Source organism: Coregonus clupeaformis, chromosome 1, assembly GCF_020615455.1.
Source record: "Coregonus clupeaformis isolate EN_2021a chromosome 1, ASM2061545v1, whole genome shotgun sequence".
NCBI lineage: Eukaryota > Metazoa > Chordata > Actinopteri > Salmoniformes > Salmonidae > Coregonus > Coregonus clupeaformis.
In genome coordinates this window covers 44,702,207-44,726,571 of record NC_059192.1, presented here as the reverse complement: position 1 = coordinate 44,726,571, position 24,365 = coordinate 44,702,207, and the positions used below count along the sequence as shown (strand labels likewise).

The window sequence follows — 24,365 nt, the reverse complement described above, 5'->3', positions numbered from 1 at the left end:
TGTGCAAATAAAATTTTATTTGAATATTTGCTTAATGAAAACTACCACTCCCTTCTGCCCAGCTTCCTACATAGTTCTTCACTTGATTTCTGTCGTGAGTCGTGAACGATTTGATTTCTCTCTAGAGAAACGGCGCGTTGGGCTCACAAAAAACCCAAAGTAAATGTAATTCAAGTAATTTAAAAGACTTCGGTCAATTAGTTGTTTAATAACCAAAAAATATATACAATTGTGGTTATTCGCTAAGCACTAACAGTAGGAAACACATTAACCCCCTTCTAGGCTCTGCACTGCATGGGGCCTCAGCACACATGCAGCACCACTTACTCAGTCTGCCCTCTCCCTCTATGTGTGTGTGTCACCCTCTCAAATTGCAAACAATTCCAAACCACATGTTGCTCAACCATCGAGATACTATGTGATTTTGTCTTGGTAAATGGAATTGATTATTTAAAATGTTCCATGCCCCCCAGCGTTAGCCTTACAAGTGGGTTTTGCAAGGATACTGATTTGCGCTAACCAAGCCAGCTCCTTTTGAGGAAAACAGTTTTATGGTCACAGAGTGTACTCCCTTCCTGGTCCTGTGGGGCGGCGACATGTGCAGATGTGCTCAGCTGTCAGCCAGGGCCTATTTGAAGTTCTGCTAATACCCACTTGAACTCCAGAGCAATGTCTGTTTTGCGTCCAAGGTCAATGTTAGTCGATATGAAATATGTTATTTTGGTTAGCTGTGCCTAGTAACTGGATATTATAGAATAACAGAGGGTTTGCAATGTTTGAAGAGAAGTGCCTGGAAATCAGGCTGAGCCTATCTGAATGTTTGCAATAGTTCACATTGTGATCTTTACCCAACTTGGTCCCCATGATTGGTGTCTTGGATCACATCAATTGAAGTTATTTTTGTTTCTGCACTTTTATAATAATACAGTCGAATGTCTCTGGTGTATGGCTGTCTCCGTTCTGTAATAGGGCTTTTTGGACCTCACAGAAATATCTCAGCTGTCTGTGGTGAGAGGGGAAAATGAAAGCCAGGGTTGTGCTCTTGGAGAAGAGCTGATATGGATGTTGTACACCAAGTTCAACCAATCAGAACAACACACAAATCCAATGAGACATGGATCAAAGGCCTTGTTCAAACAAAGGGAATTCACGCCATTTAAAGGGGTAATCTGCAGTTGCTACATCCATTTTTGGAATGATAAATGAATGATATGTACCCATTGATTGTTGAAGGATATAAATTATAAATGCGCTTAGTTCAACTGTCGTACCCCATAATAACCCAAAATATATAAGCTTGTATTACTCCAATGTTTGTAAACAAAGTAAATGTAAACAAACTTTACATGGCCTCAAAACATGGTTAAAACTATAAGTTTGATATCATGGATGGTCAGTTCTTGCATACATAGCTCTATCTATGAATTTGAGAGTGGTTACATTTCTCCAGCCCCATCCCTCAGGTTTTTACCGAAACAGGAGCGGGGTGTACACTTTATTTTGTTTCAACTGCTGATTGCCACTTTAAGGAAATCATTAATTTAAAAATGGCTTTACATTGTATGAATGCGCCATGTCAGCTTATGTGTATTTGCGTGCATGTGCGTGTACATAATGTGCATGTCCTCTTGCGGTTCACAGGGCCCGTTGCATGTTAGTGCTAATCAGAGAAACACATGCAGAGAGTGATGACCTACACCATTTGCTCCGGCCCAGCCAGACAATATTTAATTTGTCCGTTCCCTTGAAAGCAGCTTATCCTAGGAGAACATAATTGATATTGTAAATAGAAAGTTGGAAGGACACTCTAGAATTTAGTCATGCGCTGTTTACATAATGTACAATTATGTTTTACCTCTGATTTCCTGGACGTTGTGCAGAGGCCTAAGAGAGGCATGTGGGGGTTGCCGAGGAGCTGGTTTCCTCTGCATACACAGTGTGGGACACGCTCGAGTTTGCACAAACACAGGCTGCTTGCAGTAGTGGTGCATGGGTAAAATCACTGGGGAAGCCGCCAGGAAAAAAAGCCATATTAAAACCTATGTTGTGGTAATTGCGTTGTTTGCTCTATAACCCATTCGTTCATACGCCACCGTGAAATATACTGAACAGAAATATAAACGCAACATGCAACAATTTCAACGATTTTACTGAGTTACAGTTCATATAAGGACATCAGTCAATTGAAATAAATTCATTAGGCCCTAATCTATGGATTTCACATGACTGGGCAGGGGCACAGCCATGGGTGGGCCTGGGAGGGCATAGGCCCACCCACTTGGGAGCCAGGCCCATCCACTGGGCAGCCAGGCCCAGCCAATCAGAATGAGTTTTCCCCCACAAAAGGGCTTTATTACAGACAGAAATACTCCTCAGTTTCATCAGCTGTCCAGGTGGCTGGTCTCAGACAATCCCGCAGGTGAAGAAGCCGGATGTGGAGGTCATTGGCTGGCATGGTTACACGTGGTCTGCGGTTGTGAGGCCGGGTGGATGTACTGCCAAATTCTCTAAACGACGTTGGAGGCGACTTATGGTAGAGAAATTAACATTCAATTATCTAGCAACAGCTCTGGTAGACATTCCTGCAGTCAGCATGCCAATTGCACACTTCCTGAAAACCTGAAACATCTGTGCCATTTTGTTGTGTGACAAAACTGCACATTTTAGAGTGGCCTGTTATTGTCCCCAGCACAAGGTGCACCTGTGTAATGATCATGCTGTTTAATCAGCTTCTTGATATGCCACACCTGTCAGGGGGATGGATTATCTTGGCCAAGGGATGTAAACAAATGTCTACACAAAAGTTGAGAGAAAAAGCTTTGTGCTTTTTCTGGGATATTTTATTTCAGCTCATGAAACATTGGACCAACACTTTACATGTTGCGTTTATATTTTTGTTCAGAATACAATAAGGCAGAGACAACAAAAAGACAACAGTTACACAGTGGCGGAATAAATTCAACCACACATACGTTTGTTTCATCACAAAACCGTAGAGCAACATCTGTATGGTGAAGCAGGTTCATGTTTTTCTGACAGTTTAGTAAACAACTACTGATTTAGAATCATGGAGAGTTACCGCAAGTCAGCACAAAGAAAACAGGAGCACTGCCTCCGCTATTCCAGCACCATTTCAATTTAAACATCAACAGGCTACATATGCTTAGTTTAATACAGTAAAAACAAACTTAAAAATACCTAAAACTATTTAGTCCAATCAATTGAGCTAAATGTCATGTGGCTGTCCATGGTATTGATTTCTGTTTGTGCGTGCACAAGAAAAACAAAATGTTGACTCCCCCTACTTGTAGACTAGTTGAATGCCAATGCCATCCTCCTCTCTTTCATGTTGGCAAAACGGTGTATGGCTCTGTCATACAGTAGTACATGCTTTTAGTTTTTGTTGTCATAGGCTACCTGGCTAAAATGCTTGCTAGCCTAACTTCCTTGCAAGGGCAAAAATGAACTAGCTAACGTGAGCCTACTAGGCTACATATTGAACTTCAATCGTCTCAGGCCAGTGGCACAATATATTAATTTATGCTTAGATTAGAATCACTGTCATCATTGGCCTGTACAGAGAATTAAGTCCAAATCCCCATCTCCATCCATGGCTTAGGAAAGTGCCGATTTATCTAGCTACTGTAGGACAACAACACAAGCAGACCAGAAACAGACATGTTTTTCTGACAATGACGTTTTGCTTTTGATGTGATTTGATTGGTGTGAAGCCAAATCCAAACTGGCCTCCCTTGGGGGGTGGTTTTGCGCCAGGACTACCCACAGTTGAGCTCAGCTCAACGCTGATTGGCTAATTTATTGCATTTTCTTTATCAAGGGAGGCCAAATGCTTGCTGGCATCAATCAATCAAATGCTGTGGCGGCAACTTGTCATACTCTTTTTGTCCAGACAGAATCAGATACATGGGCTACACCTACTGAGACAGAGGGGCATTGTTTCCCTCGCTTGGATGATTTCTCCGGTGATCTTGTGAATTGAAAGAAAATTATGAAAACACAGAGAGGCTAAATAAATTATTTTATAATTAGTATTTTTGCATTGGTCAAATATTTGGGGAAGCCTGGCTTCCCTTGGCCTCCATGAATACATGCCACTGGCTGCCTGTCCTTCAGAGGGGGGTTCTGCCCGTACAGGGAGAATGGGACTCAGGGGAACAGTGAGGAGAGATGTGGCAGTACACAGTGCTGCTCAAAACCACGATGTTTGCATCATGAGTGCAGTGTGCATACTATTGTTTTGTTCAAAGCAAGGTGGGCAACCTTTGTTTTGTTTTTTAGAGTAATGACCATACAGTATATATAAATGGACAAACCCATCAATGACATCACATCATTCATTCCTATGTGAAGACTTAATGGTGCATTTGAAGATCAGGATGTCGTTTTTAGCTTGCCAAGATGGCGTCTCATGGCGAGGACTCTCAAGACATAACATGTGCAGTTTGAGCTACTACAGGAAGGGACGTTGCAGGCTGCGACCCGGGGAGAATGACTGCCCCCTCTCATTGAGGATCTCAGTTGAAGGCCGACCCGGGTACTGCAGGCTGCCGGTAGCAACTCGATTATCCTTATAGAATCCTTGAATCCTTCTGTGTGATTTTTTTAATTTTCTTTCTTTCTTTCTTTTTTATAATTGTTTCAACGAATTCCATCTGATGTAATAGAAGCAAGTACTGGTACCATGATTGTCTTTGATGTTTTATTTTATTTACACGAATATTGACGAAGAAAATGGGGGATTCTGCTTTCTCTATACAACAGCCTGCAGTACCTTGGTCGGCCTTCAACTTGAGATCCTCAATGAGAGGGGGCAGTCGTTCTCCCCTGGTTTAGAGTCATGGCAGTTGGTTTGTCCCCCCAAAACATATTTTGAATGAGCTTCAGCTTTTGAATGTCACATCTGTGTTTTCAGGTTTTGATCAATTGATAAATTTTGTCCTCCAAATAGCCTCTCACCCAGCCCCAATTGGATGATTCCTCACAAAACTAAAACCAAGAAAGACCATGAAATTATTATTTTTTTCACTCAATTTAATCCATAGAAGGGTCCTTTGGAGGAAGGATTGTTGACATACAATATATCTGACATTTGTATCTTAAAGCATAATTGAGAAATAATTAATAGAAATTTGAACATTTTACATTTTGGCCTTACAGATGTGACATTCAAAAGCTGAAGCTCATTCAAAGGCCTCCTGTAGCTCAGTTGGTAGAGCATGGCGCTTGCAACGCCAGGGTTGTGGGTTCGATTCCCACGGGGGCCAGTATGAAAAATGTATGCACTCACTAACTGTAAGTCACTCTGGATAAGAGCGTCTGCTAAATGACTCAAATGTAAAATGTACCCAGGCCTTCTTTAAGAGTCCATAATATTTTATATTTTTTTATTTCACCTTTATTTAACCAGGTAAGCCAGTTGGGAACAAGTTCTCATTTACAACTGCGACCTGGCCAAGATAAAGCAAAGCAGTGCGATAAAAACAACAACTCAGAGTTACATATGGGGTAAACAAAACATAAAGTCAAAAATACAACAGAAAATATATATACAGTGTGTGCGAATGTAGTAAGTTATGGAGGTAAGGCAATAAATAGGCCATAGTGCAAAATAGTTACAATTTCATATATAATACTGGAATGATAGATGTGCAAAAGATGATGTGCAAATAGAGATACTGGGGTGCAAATTAGCAAAATAAATAACAATATGGGGATGAGGTAGTTGGGTGGGCTAATTTCAGAAAGGCTGTGTACAGGTGCAGTGATCGGTAAGCTGCTCTGACAATGTCACGATCGTCGGTGAGAGAGGAGGACCAAGGCGCAGCGTTGAATGCGAACATATTGATTCATATAATGATCACACGATCAAAACAACAAAACGAAAACGTGACGTCCCTGGTTACATACACAAACCAACACGGAACAAGAAACCACCATGAATGAATGCCTAACGGCTACCTAAGTATGACTCCCAATCAGAGACAACGAGCTACAGCCGTCTCTGATTGGGAGCCACCCTGGCCAACATAGATATACAACTAGAACCAACACACATGAAAACTCACACCCTGGCTCAACATACTAGAGTCCCCAGAGCCAGGGCGTGACAGACAACTGACGCTTAAAGTTAGTGAGGGAGATAAGAGTCTCCAGCTTCAGAGATTTTTGCAGTTCGTTCCAGTCATTGGCAGCAGAGAACTGGAAGGAATGGCGGCCAAAGGAGGTGTTGGCTTTGGGGATGACCAGTGAGATATACCTGCTGGAGCGCAGACTACGGGTGGGTGTTGCTATGGTGACCAGTGAGCTAAGATAAGACGGGGATTTTCCTAGCAGTGATTTATAGATGACCTGGAGCCAGTGGGTTTGGCGACGAATATGTAGTGAGGGCCAGCCAACAAGAGCGTACAGGTCACAATGGTGGGTAGTATATGGGGCTTTGGTGACAAAACGGATGGCACTGTGATAGACTACATCCAATTTGCTGAGTAGGGTGTTGGAGGCTATTTTGTAAATGACATCGCCGAAGTCAAGGATCTGTAATATGAGTAGTATTTTGATTTCACTAACAATTTTAGTTTTTAAATATTTAAACATTTAAACATGAATATTGAAAATATACAATTTTTGATTTGGCAGATATATTATATATATATATTATATACAGTACCAGTAAAATGTTTGGACACACATACTCATTCAAGGGTTTTTCTTTATTTTTACTATTTTCTACATAGAATAATAGTGAAGACATCTAAACTATGAAATAATACATATGGAATCATGTAGTAACCAAAAAAGTGTTAAACAAATCAAAATATATTTTATATTTGAGATTCTTCAAAGTAGCCACCCTTTGCCTTGATGACAGCTTTGCACACGCTTGGCATTCTCTCAACCAGCTTAATGAGGTAGTCACCTAGAATGCTTTTCCAACAGTCTTGAAGGAGTTCCCACATATGCTGAGCACTTGTTGGCTGCTTTTCCTTCATGCTGCGGTCCAACTCATCCCAAACCATCTCAATTGGTTTGAGGTCGGGTGATTGTGGAGGCCAGGTCATCTGATGCAGCACTCCATCACTCTCCTTCTTGGTCAAATAGCCCTTACACAGCCTGGAGGTGTGTTTTGGGTCATTGTCCTGTTGAAAAGAAATGATAGTCCCACTAAGCGCAAACCAGATGGGATGGCGTATCGCTGCAGAATGCTGTGGTAGCCATGCTGGTTAAGTGTGCCTTGAATTCTAAATAAATCACCAACTGTATCACCAGCAAAGCACCCCCACACCATCACACCTCCTCCTCCATGCTTCACGGTGGGAACCACACATGCAGAGATCATCCGTTCACCTACTCTGCGTCTCACAAAGACACTGTGGTTGAAACCAAAAATCTTCAATTTCATCTCATCAGACCAAAGGACAGATTTCCACCGGTCTAATGTCCATTACGCGTGTTTCTTGGCCCAAGCAAGTCTCTTCTTATTATTGGTGTCCTTTAGTAGTTGTTTCTTTGCAGCAATTCGACCACGAAGGCCTGATTCACGCTGTCTCCTCTGAACAGTTGATGTTGAGATATCTGTTACTTGAACTCTGTGAAGCATTTATTTGGGCTGCAATCTGAGGTGCCGATTTCTGAGGCTGGTAACTCTAATGAACTTATCCTCTGCAGCAGAGGTAACTCAGGGTCTTCCTTTCCTGTGGCGGTCCTCATGAGAGCCTGTTTCATCATAGCGCTTGATGGTTTTTGCAACTGCACTTGAAGAAACTTTCAAAGTTCTTGACATTTTCCAGATTGACTGACCTTCATGTTTTAAAGTAATGATGGACTGTCGTTTCTCTTTGCTTATTTGAGCTGTTCTTGCCATAATATGGACTTAGTCTTTTACTAAATAGGGCTATCTTCTGTATACCAACCCTACCTTGTCACAACACAACTGATTGGCTCAAACGCATTAAGACGGAAATAAATTCCACAAATGAACTTTTAACAAGGCACACCTGTTAATTGAAATGCATTCCAGGTGACTACCTCATGAAGCTGGTTGAGAGAATGCCAAGTGTGCAAATCTGTCATCAAGGTAAAGGGTGGCTACTTTGAAGAATCTGAAAGATATATACCACTTTTTTGGTTACCACATGATTCCATATGTGTTATTTCATAGTTTTGATGTCTTCACTATTATTAGAAAATAGTAAAAAATAAAAATAAATAGGTGTGTCCAAACTTTTGACTGGTACTGTGTGTGTGTGTGTATGTATGTGTGTGTATGTATATATATATATATATATACACATACATACATACATACATACATACATACATACATATATACACACTACCGTTCAAAAGTTTGGGGTCACTTAGAAATGTCCTTGTTTTCGAAAGAAAAGCAAATTTTCTGTCCATTTAAAATAACATCAAATAGATCAGAAATACAGTGTAGATATTGTTCATGTTTTAAATGGCTATCGTAGCTGGAAACGGCTGATTCTTTTTAATGGAATATCTATATAGGCATACAGAGGCCCATTATCAGCAAACATCAGTCCTGTGTTCCAATGGCACGTTGTGTTTGCTAATCCAAGTTTATCATTTTAAAAGGCTAATTGATCATTAGAAAACCCTTTTGCAATTTTGTTAGCACAGCTAAAAACTGTTGTGCTGATTAAAGAAGCAATAAAACTTGAGACTAGTTGAGTATCTGGAGCATCAGCAATTGTGGGTTCAAAATGGCCAGAAACAAATAACTTTCTTCTGAAACTCATCAGTCTATTCTTGTTCTGAGAAATGAAGGCTATTCTATGCGAGAAATTGCCAAGAAACTGAAGATCTCGTACAACGCTGTGTACTACTCCCTTCACAGAACAGCGCAAACTGGCTCCAACCAGAATAGAATTAGGAGTGGGAGGCCCCGGTGCACAACTGAGCAAGAGGACTAGTTTGAGAAACAGGCGCCTCACAGGTCCACAACTGGCAGCTTCATTAAATAGTACCCGCAAAACACCAGTCTCAACGTCAACAGTGAAGAGGTGACTCCGGGATGCTGACCTTCTAGGCAGAGTTGCAAAGAAAAAGCAATATCTCAGAATGCCCATCTTAATCTTTTCTTTTTATTGGTCTGAGATATGGCTTTTTCTTTGCAACTCTGCCTAGAAGGTCAGCATCCCTGAGTATATTATGTTCAACAGTATATGGAACAATTTGCCAAATCCAAAATTGTATATTTTCTATATTCATGTTTATATTTTTCAATATTCATAAATTAATGTAAGAAAATTGTTTTTGAAATCAAAATGCTACTCATATTACAGAGCAAGCGTTAAAGCTTCATACGACACACATTTTTGCTTTGTAACACCTACAGATGAAACACTATGGAGTCTTGAAGGAGGCCTGGGTAAGGCCAAAATGTCACAAATATTCCAACTTCAATAAATTATTTCTCAATTATGCTTTAAGATACAAATGTTAAATATATGTCAACATGCCTTCCTCCAAAGTACCCTTCTATGGAGTAAATGTAAGTCGCTCTGGATAAGAGCGTCTGCTAAATGACTAAAATGTAAATGTAAATGTCGTTAAAATATATATAATAATGGTATTTTTTTGTTCTAGTTTTGTGAGGAATCACCCAATTGACTCCATAGCCGTGTGACTGTTTAGATTTTCCTCTCTACAGAGCTTTATGTCAGATGGAATCCAAGCTGACAGAGCCCCAATAGGATATTGATGTCTAAATCAACAACAATAGAGTTCTTATGAACTGTTGCTTACTCCGTTTTGGGATCCCATCAGCGTTGTGATAGTGTTGCAGTATTTTCCCACCAAACTTAGATATCTTAACTGACATGGCTCAGATTGCTTTGTCTCTATGGACGATTAGCACTGATGTGATTTAGAGGATACCAGTACTGCTCCATGAGGGACCACAAAATATAAAATCTTGTGGACATTTGATGTGAATTTATTTGCACCACTCTCTCTGCCCTGTCTGCCCTCTCAGAGCTGTGGGGGGACTTCTCAGTCAGTTCATGGCACTTCCTACCATGATCAGTCAGTAGTCTTAGGAGCAAGATTCTCCTTAACACTAGAAAAGCAGAGAGCGTCATGTGGACACAACGAATTTACATTTTTTATTACTCTGCCAAATTTAAAGAAATGTCCTTGACTTTTCCTAAATAAGTCTAAATGTCGTTGTTAGAATCTTAATGTCACTAACAGAATTTGTTTTATCTCTTTATTATTATTAATTTTTGTACAGTTAGCCTAAAGACATTATTCAATTTACAATAGTCTGATGGGTGACAATATTATCAATTGTCATTTTATATGAAGAGATGGGTGCAGCTTGGAATTGACACAGAGGCAGGGAAACAGTGCAGCAAAAAGTCACTTTTTCAAATCCTCCTACAGAGTCACATGCAGGTAAGACGTCTTGATTTCTATATAGTATCAGAAAGAGCAGATTCTGCAGTTTAAAACATGTTACTTTTGTCAAATAGAGGTGAACTCTATTTCAAATGATAAACTGGGTGGTTCGAGCCCTGAATGCTGATTGGCTGACAGCAGTGGTATATCAGACCATATACCACGGGTTTGACAAAACATACTGCTCTAATTACGTTGGTAACCAGTTTATAATAGCAATAAGGCACCTTGGGGGTTTGTGGTATATGGCCAATATAGCACGGCTAAGGGCTGTATCCAGGCACTCCGTGTTGCGTTGTGCGTAAGAACAGCCCTAAGCGTGATATATTGCCCATATACCACACCCCTTCGTGTCTTATTGCTTAAATAACCGCTGTTCCATGCTTTCAACACGTGAGCACTCGTGGCAGCATTGCTCAGATTACTAAACAAAGACTAGTAACATAATACAACTTAAAATATGCTATTTTGTTCTAAAATACATTTTCTTATTTCCTTCATGTTTCTTAAGACCTACCAAAACAAAATTATAATGGATTTCTTTGTGATGGATTTAACTTTGGAATTGTGGTGGTTTTTCGTTTTTAAATGTAGCCTACAGTAACATAAACTAATAAAAATACTATTATGTTCTTTCTATTTACATTTCATATTCTGCTACCTAAGACCTTCCTAAACACAACCACATTATTATTTTTAAGATAGCATGTATCAAATCTATTTATTAAACGTGTAGAATGTTGACGTCCAAAATACGTGTCATTGCCTCGAAGGGGGGTCCGTCAAGGTCAGGTCTTTCTAGTGTTAAAGGAGTAGTTCACTAGTGAACTACTCCTTTAAACTTCTGGCAAAACTCCTATGGTGCTCAGTCTTTAACTCACAACTTGTGGTCATACCACTGCAAAATATGCAGTAGCTTGTCTCTCCGTTGACCAATTTAATATGCACTTGCTCAGCACAGTCTCTTTTAAAGGTCTTTAATGCCATTATACACTGTATTTATGCTCTCAAAATGTTCTTAGAATATATATTTTTTTATGAATGTGTGTCCATTTTCACTGTGTGTATCCCACACCATGCCAATTCCAACATAACTATACCTTTTGTGTCATTGTGTCTGTGATGGTGGGTTAGCTGAACCCCTTCCAGAGGCTCAGTGTGTTATGACTGATGTTTTTGAGTAATTGGGTGTGTGCTGCTAAGAGGCTCTGCAGAGAGTCTTGAGTGAATGATTTTAACCCTCCTTGATACACAAACAAATACCCATATTACAGGAAAAACACTCAAGATCCTTTTTACCAGAAAAAATAAAAATAAAGCACTACTTTACTCTTTAAATATATACTTCAACTAGAACAGAAATGTATATCCACATAGAGTCCTGGGGCAAATATGTATTTTTTGCCTAGATACTGTACCTGTGGAGCACATGCACATCATTGATTTGTTTGCGGTTCATAGTGGTAGCTGTAGATCAGGGGTGTCAAACAAATTTTGCCCCACATTCTGTCTTCAAGGAGGCCCGCACTGAAAATTGGTTATATTTCCCATCTGTCAAAAATTGCAAAAAATAGCCTCAAAAAGGCATAAATAAGACAAAAAAATGTATCCAAGACGTTTAAGGCCAGATTAAATCAGAGATACATTTCTAGCTCTCACCAAGTTATTGACAGGATGCATAATTTATTGGACATTTGTGTTAAATCATCCCACAGGGCTGTATTTTTGTGATATCTACTAAATGTCCAAAGGCTCACCATCTCACAGTCAACCTTTCCACTCTTCTGTCCACAGGATCCTCAGTAACAACAAGATTTCACTGCTGAGAAATGCCTCCTTCTTTGGCCTGACAGTCCTGGAGAAACTGTAAGTAAGCCATCTGCTGTGGGGAATTGTTCTGTTTGTCCTCCCCTGAGCCGTAATAGCTGTCATCATGAGAATGACCCTGCCTGCGCTGTGGAAGGGACAGTGCAAGGGGACAGCCATGGGGGCTAGAGTAACGCTCAAGGGGCTGTTGCTAATGCTAGCCCAAATCAAGTTGTTGACTGCTTCCACCTTCAAGCCACTGCACTTAACCTCAATTGCCTGAGTAAATGTCTTAAAATGTATAATATATAGTAGGATATACACTGAGTGTACAAAACATGACATAGACTGACCAGATGAATCCAGCTGAATGTTATGATCCCTTATTGATGTCAAGTGTCAAATCCATTTAAATCAGTGTAGATGAAGGGGAGGAGACAGGTTAAAGAAGGATGTTGAAGCCTTGAGACAGTTGAGACATGGATTGTGTATATGTGCCATTCAGAGGGTGAATGGGCAAGACAAAAAATGTAAGTGCCTTTAAACGGGGTATGGTAGTAGGTGCCAGGCACACTGGTTTGTGTCAAGAACTGCAACACTGTTTCATGCTCACCAGTTTCCCATGTGTATCAAGAATGGTCCACCACCCAAAGGACATCAACCCAACTTGACACAACTGTGGGAAGCGTTGGAGTCAACATGGGCCAGCATCCCTGTGGAACGCTTCCAACACCTTGTAGAGTCCATTCCCCGACGAATTGAGGCTGTTCTGAGGGCAAAGGGGTGGGTGCAACTCAATATTAGGAAGGTGTTCCTAATGTTTGGTATACTCAGTGTACATCATATCATAAATAGGGCCCTATAAAATCAAATGTATTTGTTGCCTGATTCCGTTTAGTTTTTTTCCCAAATTCAGTGTTCTCCGTTTAGTTTTGCCAGGTTTCTGTTTTCAAGTTTCTGCTCTCAAAATTTTACATTTTTTAATTTTAGTCATTTAGCAGACGCTCTTATCCGGAGCAACTTACAGGAGCAATTAGGGTTAAGTGCCTTGCTCAAGGGCAGATTTTTCACCTAGTCGGCTCGTGTGAACACACAGGCAGAGAAGCACAAGAAGAGGGGTTGTGCGGCGGGAGAGGGGGTGAAAACACTTCGTTGGGGACTGCAGCTGTGCCGCAGCAAGGCAAATTGGTGCTGCGACGTCGTCGCTTCAACAGCAAAATGTAACTTCTAGCGACAAATCAAGGAGCCAATAGCGAATCTCACTGAAAATTTGTTGGCAACATCTCACAGCTACATAGGGATGGGCCAGACTCCCTCATGACCAGTCCATCCATCCTGCCAGCTGTAGCTGTTGGGTGTGCCAAAGCACCGCTTACAGGTGCCCTCAGTGAGTGGGCTGTCGGGGCCAGCTGTTGCAGAGTCTGCCCGTTTGGCGCCCAGAGGGCTGTGGTGCTACGGCTGACTAACGGGCTTACCCAGCACCGTCTGTGATGCTGTGGAGTGTTGATTCTACCACACTGTGACCAGAGTCCTCATTACTGTACCCTGGATCTGGAAGGGAGAGGAGGTAGCTAGACACATTGGGATGAGACTCTGCTGATGATTATACAGCATATTTCCCAGTGTTTCTGGTTACTCAAGCATTTTAGGGTATGTAATATTGTTCTGCATGATAGTTTTAAAGATTATATCATGGTTTGATTATTGAGCTGCTGGCTATGTGCCATTGATTAGCATATATTTGCAACCACCTGCTCAAAATGGAGATTCATGTTCGATGCAATTATTTTACCTTTTGTGTCACCCACACTGGAATTGATACCTTTCATCACATCAGAGAGGAGACATGGTGGCCTGAATCTCACCATATAGTCCTGGGCTCATTATCTGTCAAAGTGGGTCAGATTTATAGCATGCATATGAATAAAGCACACCACTGTTTGTTCTCTGTCAGGATTTCATGCTTTACTAGTTCAATGTGTTCCCACAATGTAAACTATCCCCATTCCATAGCATTTAATTCCCTTGAATCCCATATCGTCAAATTGAGAATTCAATGATAGTATGTGACCTACAGTCGTATGAAAAAGTTTGGGCACCCCTCTGAGGCTGCATAATAATTTACTCTGTCGTCACAGAAAATGATCACAGTGGCATGCCATTCATTTTCTAATAAAAGCTGAGTACTGGGGTATTGTCCAGACAACGATTTTTAGTGTAGCAATATTAAGTTGTATGAAATTAAATCAGATGTGAAAAATAGGCTATGCAAAAATTTGGGCACCCTTGTCATTCTGTTGATTTGAATACCTGTAGCATTGATTAACACACAATTGGTTTGGTGAGCTCATTAAGCCTTGAACTTCATAGACAAGTGCATCCAATCATGAGAAAAGGTATTTAAGGTGGCCAATTGCAAGTTGTTGTTCTCTTTGACTCCTCTGAAGAGTGGCAACATGGGGGCCAAACAACTCTCAAATGACCTGAAAACAAAGATTGTTCAACATTATGGTTTAGGGGAAGGCTACAAAACGCTATCGCAGAGATGTAAGCTGTCATTGTCCACTGTGAGGAACATAGTGAGGAAATGGAAGACCCCAGGCACAGTTCTTGTTAAGGCCAGAAGTGGCAGGCCAAGTAAAATATCGGAGAGGCAAAGGTGAAGGATGGTGAGAACGGTCAAAAACAGCCCACAGACCACCTCCAAAGACCTACAACATCATCTTGCTGCAGATGGTGTCACTGTGCATCGTTCAACAATTCAGCGCACTTTGCACAAGGAGAAGCTGTACGGGAGAGTGATGCGGAAGAAGCCTTTTCTGCACACACGCCACAAACAGAGTCGCTTGAGGTATGCAAACGCACATTTGGACAAGCCAGCTTCATTTTGGAATAAGGTGCTGTGGACTGATGAAACAAAGATTGAGTTATTTGGTCATAACAAGGGGCGTTATGCATGGCGGCAAAAGAACACAGCATTCCAAGTAAAAGTAAAATTTGGTGGTGGTTCCTTCATGCTGTGTGGCCAGTGCCGGTACTGGGAATCTTGTTAAAGTTGAGGGTGGCATGGATTCCACTCAATATCAGCAGATTATTGGGAATAATGTTGAAGAATCAGTCACAAAGTTGAAGTTACGCCGGGGCTGGATATTTCAAAAAGACAACGACCCAAAACACTGCTCAAAATCTACCCGGGCATTTATGCAGAGGAACAAGTACAATGTTTTGGAATGGCCATCCCAGTCCCCAGACCTGAATATCATTGAGAATCTGTGGGATGATTTGAAGCGGGCTGTCCATGCTCGGCAACCATCAAACCTAACTGAAGTGGAGATGTTTTGTAAGGAGGAATGATCCAAAATACCTTCATCCAGACACTCGTTAGAGGCTATAGGAAGCGTCTAGAGGCTGTTATTTTAGCAAAAGGAGGCTCTACTAAATATTGATGATTTTTCTGTTGGGGTGCCCAAATGTATGCACCTGTCTAATTTAGTTTTGATGCATATTGCACATTTTTTATCCAATAAACCTCATTTCACTACTGAAATATTACTGTGTCCATCAGTTATTTGATAGATCAAAATGAAATTGCTGATCCAAACACCCAATTATTTATAAATGGAAATCATGGAAATTGTCAGGGGTGCCCAAACTTTTTCATACGACTGTATGTAGCATGTGATGTGTACAGGTAACTTCCAAAATAATGGAAACACATGAGTAAATTTTGGGATACAAGGTGTGGTTCCTGAGCTAATTAAGCAATTAACATCCCATCATGCTTAGGGTCATGTATAAAAATGCTGGGCAGGCCATTATTTTGGCTACCATGGCTATGCCTCCATAGGATGACAATGCCCCTATCCACAGGGCACGAGTGGTCACTGAATGGTTTGATGAGCATGAAAATTATATAAACCATATGCCATGTCTGTCTCAGTCACCAGATCTCAACCCAATTGAACACTTATGGGAGATTCTAGAGCAGCGCCTGAGACAGTGTTTTCCACCACCATCAACAAAACACCAAATTATGGAATTTCTCATAATGCTGTCGCATCCCTCCAATAGAGTTCCAGACACTTGTAGAATCTATGCCAAGGGCATTGAAGCTGTTCTGGCTCGTGGTGGCCACCAACACCCTACTAAGACACTTTATGTTGGTGTTTCCTTTATTTTGGCAGTTACCTTTGTGTAAGTATGTATGTATGTATGTTATAGTATGTGATATGCATCAATCTGAGTTGACTGGCCACAGCCATTTACTGAAGAGAGGACATATGTTGTTTTGGCCACTTAGTTAGAACCTTGACCAAAAGTTCCTATATGACATGATGAGTAGATAGGTTGAGTGGCAGAGAGATGTAGTAGAGCGAAATGACCTCACCTCTGGGGCAGCATCAGAATGCAGGGTGGCGACTGGCATTCCTCACTCTGTAAATGGACGTCAGGAGGGTGACTCGTCCTCTAAAGTTTGCTCTTGTTGTTTTCTGTTGGAAAGAGGTATATTACTGACATTTATCCACACCTCTTTAGAGTAGTGTCTCCTTCGATAGTGATTGATGAATGTATGGCAGATCCTCAAAGGACAAATCACTTTGTCTGATTGAGCATATGAAAGTATGGGTGAGCAATAAAGCAACAAACAAGTGCAATTTTGTACACAATGGATAAAAAATATACAGTGAGGGGAAAAAAGTATTTGATCCCCTGCTGATTTTGTACGTTTACCCACTGACAAAGAAATGATCAGTCTATAATTTTAATGGTAGGATTATTTGAACAGTGAGAGACAGAATAACAACAATAAAATCCAGAAAAACGCATGTCAAAAATGTTATAAATTGATTTGCATTTTAATGAGGGAAATAAGTATTTGACCCCTCTGCAAAACATGACTTAGTACTTGGTGGCAAAACCCTTGTTGGCAATCACAGAGGTCAGACGTTTCTTGTAGTTGGCCACCAGGTTTGCACATATCTCAAGAGGGATTTTGTCCCACTCCTCTTTGCAGATCTTCTCCAAGTCATTAAGGTTTTGAGCCTGACGTTTGGCAACTCGAACCTTCAGCTCCCTCCACAGATTTTCTATGGGATTAAGGTCTGGAGACTGGCTAAGCCACTCCAGGACCTTAATGTGCTTCTTCTTGAGCCACTCCTTTGTTGCCTTGGCCGTGTGTTTTGGGTCTTTGTCATGCTGGAATACCCATCCACGACCCAATTTCAATGCCCTGGCTGAGGGAAGGAGGTTCTCACCCAAGATTTGACGGTACATGGCCCCGTCCATCGTCCCTTTGATGCGGTGAAGTTGTCCTGTCCCCTTAGCAGAAAAACACCCCCAAAGCATAATGTTTCCACCTCCATGTTTGACGGTGGGGATGGTGTTCTTGGGGTCATAGGCAGCATTCCTCCTCCTCCAAACATGGCGAGTTGAGTTGATGCCAAAGAACTCGATTTTGGTCTCATCTGACCACAACACTTTCACCCAGTTCTCCTCTGAATCATTCAGATGTTCATTGGCAAACTTCAGACGGGCCTGTATATGTGCTTTCTTGAGCAGGGGGACCTTGCGGGCGCTGCAGGATTTCAGTCCTTCACGGCGTAGTGTGTTACCAATTGTTTTCTTGGTGACTATGGTCCCAGCTGCCTTGAGATCATTGACAAGATCCTCCCGTGTAGTTCTGGGCTGATTACTCACCATTCTCATGATCATTGCAACTCCATGAGGTGAGATTTTGCATGGAGCCCCAAGCCGAGGGAGATTGACAGTTCTTTTGTGTTTCTTCCATTTGCGAATAATCGCACCAACTGTTGTCACCTTCTCACCAAGCTGCTTGGCGATGGTCTTGTAGCCCATTCCAGCCCTGTGTAGGTCTACAATCTTGTCCCTGACATCCTTGGAGAGCTCTTTGGTCTTGGCCATGGTGGAGAGTTTGGAATCTGATTGATTGCTTCTGTGGACAGGTGTCTTTTATACAGGTAACAAGCTGAGATTAGGAGCACTCCCTTTAAGAGTGTGCTCCTAATCTCAGCTCGTTACCTGTATAAAAGACACCTGGGAGCCAGAAGTCTTTCTGATTGAGAGTGGGTCAAATACTTATTTCCCTCATTAAAATGAAAATCAATTTATAACATTTTTGACATGCGTTTTTCTGGATTTTTTTGTTGTTATTCTGTCTCTCACTGTTCAAATAAACCTACCATTAAAATTATAGACTGATCATTTCTTTGTCAGTGGGCAAACGTACAAAATCAGCAGAGGATCAAATACTTTTTTCCCTCACTGTATATATTTGAGGGATCACGTGACATGTAGGGGTTATAAAACTGCTTCCTGGGTTAAAGGTCAGCATTAATTAAGGATGCAGGCAGGCATTATAATTTACTCTGTATTGATTAAAGCTTTGATGTCAAAGACATACAGTGGGGTCTGGAATTATTAGATCCCTTGATAAAGATGAGCAAAATAGACTGAATAAAATAAATAATACAAATATGAGCTATATTGTATGCTCAGAAATATATATTTTTTAATTATTTTATATTAATACAATTGCACAGAGAAAGACATTTTGTTTAACAAGTAATTTTTTAAAAAATCACAAAGATAGGGGGTCAGAATTATTGCATCCCCTGTTTTCAATACTCCAGCACCCTCCCCTATCATTGGCATTGGCACTTGGGTTGGAACTGGTGTTATGGTCATATGAACTTGAAATAGAGGTGGGTTTGGCCTTCGAAAGAACAATGCATGTGCAGGAAATACCTCATCCCTACTGTAAAATATGGTGGTGGAGTAAACTGCATCATGAACTTTACCAAGTACCAGGACATTTTAGGCAAAAACCTTGTTGCCTCAGCCGGGAGGCTGAAACTTGGCTGCAAGTGAATCTTTCAGTATGCATCCATTATGAAGAAAGTTAGAGGTCGTTTTGCGAGCCAATGCTAACTAGCGTTAGCACAATGACTGGAAGTCTATGGTATCTACTAGCATGCTAGCAGTTACCCTAGACTTCCAGTCATTGCGCTAACACTAGTTATCAATTAGGCTAACGCTAGCAACAACTTCCTTCAAACTGCATGCAGTAAAAATGGTATCCACAAGTTCATCTGACTCTGGAGAAGTAGATAAAGAGCTTCATTGCCAAAATCTGGAAGTATCCCTTTAAACTAGACCAACATTTTCCATAGTTTTAGTCAACTGATAATAACTAAAATAAATGAAGGATGAAATTACTCAAATGTCACTAAGACTAAAAGGTATTTTAAGACTAAAACTAAATCTAAAGTAGCTGCCAAAATTAACACTGGTATGGAGGCATGGTCTAAAGAGGCCAATTTCTCTTCTCTCTCTTCATCGTTGCCTCTTTGATGCCTGGTCATCTCTGCGAGGCTATCATCAACTCTGTTTTTCAGCCTAAAAAAGAGGAGGAGCGTTCCCCCTTGCTTATCATTTTTCAAAATGGTCTATGGTTAAAACCACATTTGTTACAGTTTCCAGACAGGAAGTGTCTGTGTCTGCAGTTATTCTGGAATGTCCACCAAAGCTGTAGCCAGAGAATCGCTGCACAGCTATTTTCAGGTCTCTCCAGAGATGTTCGATCAGGTTCAAGTCCGGGCTCTGCCTGGGCCACTCAAGGACATTCAGAGACTTGTTGTGAAGCCACTCCTGCGTCGTCTTGGCTGTGTGCTTAGGGTTGTTGTCCTGATGGAAGGTGAACTTTCTCCCCAGTCTGAGGTCCTGAGTGCTCTGGAGCAGGTTTTCACCAAATATCTCTCTGTACTTTGCTCTGTTCATCTTTCCCTCGATCCTGACTAGTCTCCCAGTCTCTGCCGCTGAAAAACATCCCCATAGCATGATGCTACCACTAACACGCTCCACCGTAGGGTTGGTGCCAGGTTTCCTCCAGATGTGATGCTTGGCATTCAGGCCGAAGAGTTCAATCTTGGTTTCATCAGACTGGAGAATCTTGTTTCTCATGGTCTGAGAGTCTTTAGGTGCCTTTTGGCAAACTCCAAGTGGTCTGTCACGTGCCTTTTACTGAGGAGTGGCTTCCGTCTGGCCACTGATTGGTGAAGTGCTGCGGAGATGGTTGTCCTTCTGGAACGTCACCTCCCTGACCAAGGCTCTTCTCTCCCGATTGCTCAGTTTGGCCGGGCGGCCAGCTCTAGGAAGAGTCTTGGTGGTTCCAAACTTCTTCCATTTAAGAATGATTGAGGCCACTGTGTTCTTGGGGACCTTCAATGCTGTAGACATTTTTTGGTACCCTTCCCCTGATCTGTGCCACGACACAATCCTGTCTCGGAGCTCTACGGACAATTCCTTCGACCTCATAGCTTGGTTTTTGCTCTGACATGCACTGTCAACTGTGGGACCTTAAATATACAGGTGTGTGCCTTTCCAAATCTTGTCCAATCAATTGAATTTACCACAGGTGGTCTCCAATCAAGTTGTAGAAACATCTCAAGGATGATCAATGGAAACAGGATGCACCTGAGCTCACTTTCAAGTCTCATAGCAAAGGGTCTGAATACTTATGTCAATAAGGTATTTCTGTTTTCTATTTTTTATGAATTTGCAAAAAATCTAAAAACGTGTTTTTGCTTTGTCATTATGGGGTACTGTGTGTAGATTGATGAGGGGAAAAAATAATTTAATCAATTTTAGAATAAGGCTGTAACGTAACAAAATGTTGAAAAAGTCAAGGGGTCTGAATATTTTCCGAACAGGGTTGAAGGGAAATTAATTCAGCAATATATATCATAGAATAATGTTCTTATATAATGTATGTTCTTAGCTCAGGTTTTGTAGCACAATTTAGTAGGGCTGGGAATTGCCAGGGACCTCATGATACAATATTATCACGATATGATATGTATTGCGATATGTATTGCGATTCAATACTGCATTTTTACTGCGATTCGATGTTCCATTCCAAACATTGCTCAGCATATGTCTGCTGCAGAGGGACAAGAGAGAGCGACGAGAATCCCTCTCCCGCTAGAATGAACGATATGCATCTTCTAGCGATCTATTGATAGGATAGGCACCTGTCAGTCACAAAGCTAGCGATGACAGAGAAACACAGCAGAGAGGAAGAGGCGAAGCGAGAGGTTTTACTCTCTCCAAAATCTGTCCAAAATAAGCCCAATGCATTTCTATGGGCTTATTTTGGACCTAAGCTTGTCGCCTGCCTTCCTGCCTTTGGGACAACAACTCCCATTGTTAGCGCGGAGACATGAGCATCTCGTCATTATATACAGATCTCTGGTTTCAGTCGAATTTCCTTATACGTCGAATTTGCACGTCCCATGTAATGTAAGTGGTAACGATGAGTCGAAATCCAATAGCCTAATTATTGTTTTCTGACACATTCATTTTTTTTTTGTTGTGTGTTTCACATAGCCAGCCATGCGGAGTCGTAGCACCAAGTAGGCTATTTACTGTGTGTTGATTGACAACCGAATAGCAAGTGTTGACTAGTTTATAAAAGGTGTCGAACTGATGAATAAAGTCGATCTCCTATATCCTTTACCATTCATAAATCATGCAACGTGGTTATACATTGAGTGGACAAAACTTTAAGAATACCTGCTCTTTCCATGACATAGACTGACAAGGTAAATCCAGGTGTAATCCATGATCCCTTATTGATGTCACTTGTTAAATAAACTTCAATCAGTCTAGATGGAGGAAGGAAACCGGTTAAAGAAGGATTTTTAAGCCTTGAGACATGGATTGTGTATGTGTGCCATTGAGGGTGAATGGGCAAGACAAAATATTTATGTGCCTTTGAACGGGGTATGGTAGTAGGTGCCAGGCGCACTGGTTTGTGTCAAAAACTGCAACGCTGCTGGGTTTTTCACGCTCAACAGTTTCCTGTGTGTATCAAAAATGGTCCACTACCCAAAGGACATCCAGACAACTTGGAGTCAACATGTAGAGTAATTTACAAAATAGCCTCCAACACTCTTCTCAGCAAATTGGATGTAGTCTATCACAGTGCCATCCGTTTTGTCACCAAAGCCCCATATACTACCCACCATTGTGACCTGTACGCTCTCGTAGGGCTGGCCCTCACTACATATTCGTCGCCAAACCCACTAGCTCCAGGTCATCTATAAATCACTGCTAGGCAAATCCCTGCCTTATCTTAGCTCATTGGTCACCATAGCAACACCCACCCGTAGTATGCGCTCCAGCAGGTATATCTCACTGGTCATCCCCAAAGCCAACACCTCCTTTGTCCGCCATTCCTTCCAGTTCTCTGCTGCCAATGACTGGAACGAACTGCAAAATTCTCTGAAGCTGGAGACACTTATCTCCCTCACTAACTTTAAGCATCAGTTGTCAGAGCAGCTTACCGATCACTGAACCTGTACACAGCCCATCTGTAATTAGCCCACCCAACTACCTCATCCCCATATTGTTATTTATTTTACTCATTTGCACCCCAGTATCTCTATTTGCACATCATCTTTTGCACATCTCACTCCAGTGTTAATACTAAATGTGTGGTCCTCTGTAGCTCAGCTGGTAGAGCATGGCGCTTGTAACGCCAAGGTAGTGGGTTCGATCCCCGGGACCACCCATACATAAAAAAAAAAAATTATGCACGCATGACTGTAAGTCGCTTTGGATAAAAGTGTCTGCTAAATGGCATATTATTATTATTATTATTATTATTATATATATATTATTACATTGTAATCATTTTGCACTATGGCCTATTTATTGCCTTACCTCCATAACGTACTACATTTGCACACACTGTATATAGATTTTCTATTGTGTTTTTGACTGTACGTTTTGTTTATCCCATATGTAACTCTGTGTTGTTGTTGTTTTTATCGCACTGCTTTGTTTTATCTTGGCCAGGTCGCAGTTGTAAATTAGAACTTGTTCTCAACTGGCTTACCTGGTCAAATAAAATACATTTAAAAAATGCCCAGATGAATTGAGGCTGTTCTGCAGGCAAAAGGGGGTGGGGGGTGGGTGGGTGGGGTGCAACTTAATATCAGAAAGGTGTTCTTCATGTTTTGTACACTAGGTGTATGTCTCAATTACTTCAACTACCTCGTACCCCTGCACATTGACTCGGTACCGGTACTCCTTGTATATAGCCTCGTTATTGTTATTTTATTGTGTTACTATTTCCTTCTTTTTTTTTATGCTAATTTTTCTTACTTTTTAAATCAGCATTGTTGGACTCGTAAAGGACTCGTAAAGTAAGCATTTCACGGTAAAGATGCAAAATATTTTTTATTGTGAATCAAACAAGAACAGAACTTGAGCGTGCATAACTATTCACCCACCCAAAGTCAATACTTTGTAGAGCCACCTTTTGCAGCAATTACAGCTGCAAGTCTCTTGGGGTATGTCTCTATAAGCTTTGCACATCTAGCCACTGCGGTTTTTGCCCATTCTTCAAGGCAAAACTGCTCCAGCTCCTTCGAGTTGGATGGGTTCCACTGGTGTACAGCAATCTTTAAGTCATACCACATATTCTCAATTGTTTTGAGGTCTGGTCTTTGACTAGGCCATTCCAATACATTTAAGTGTTTCCCCTTAAACCACTTTGTTGTGGTTCCATATTCTTTAAATTTTTTTATAATAGATTTAATGGTGCTCTGTGGGAGGTTCAACGTTTCAGATATTTTTTTATAACCCAACCCTGATCTGTACTTCTCCACAACTTTGTCCCTGACCTGTTTGGAGAGCTCCTTGGTCTTCATGGTGCCGCTTGCTTGGTGGTGCCCCTTGCTTAGTGGTGTTGCAGACTCTGGGGCCTTTCAGAACAGGTGTATACATACTGAGATCATGTGACACTTAGATTGCACACAGGTGGATTTAACTAATTATGTGACTTCTGAAGGTAATTGGTTGCACCAGATCTTATTTAGAGGCTTCATAGCAAAGGGGGTGAATACATATGCACGCACCACTTTTCCGTTATTTACTTTTTATAATTTTTTGAAACATTTTTTCTTTCTTTTTTTCACTTCACCAATTTGGACTATATTGTGTATGTCCATTACATGAAATCCAAATAAAAATCTATTTAAATTACAGGTTGTAATGCAACAAAATAGGAAAAACACCAAGGGGGATGA

At 41.2% G+C, this 24,365-nt stretch overlaps 1 protein-coding gene and 1 non-coding gene across 3 annotated transcripts in view; both read left to right on the top strand.

Moving 5' to 3' along the window:
- The window catches only part of LOC121569205 (adhesion G protein-coupled receptor A3), a 273,801-nt gene that overhangs the window by 9,851 nt on the left and 239,585 nt on the right, over positions 1–24,365 (top strand). For both annotated transcript variants that reach the window (XM_041879972.2, XM_041879981.2), the window contains one exon: positions 12,241–12,312. In XM_041879972.2, coding sequence (XP_041735906.2) covers positions 12,241–12,312 — 72 coding nt within the window. The remainder of the gene's footprint in view (positions 1–12,240; positions 12,313–24,365) is intronic.
- trnaa-ugc lies at positions 5,211–5,285 on the top strand. Its single transcript has one exon. It is a non-coding gene; the product is annotated as a tRNA-Ala (tRNA).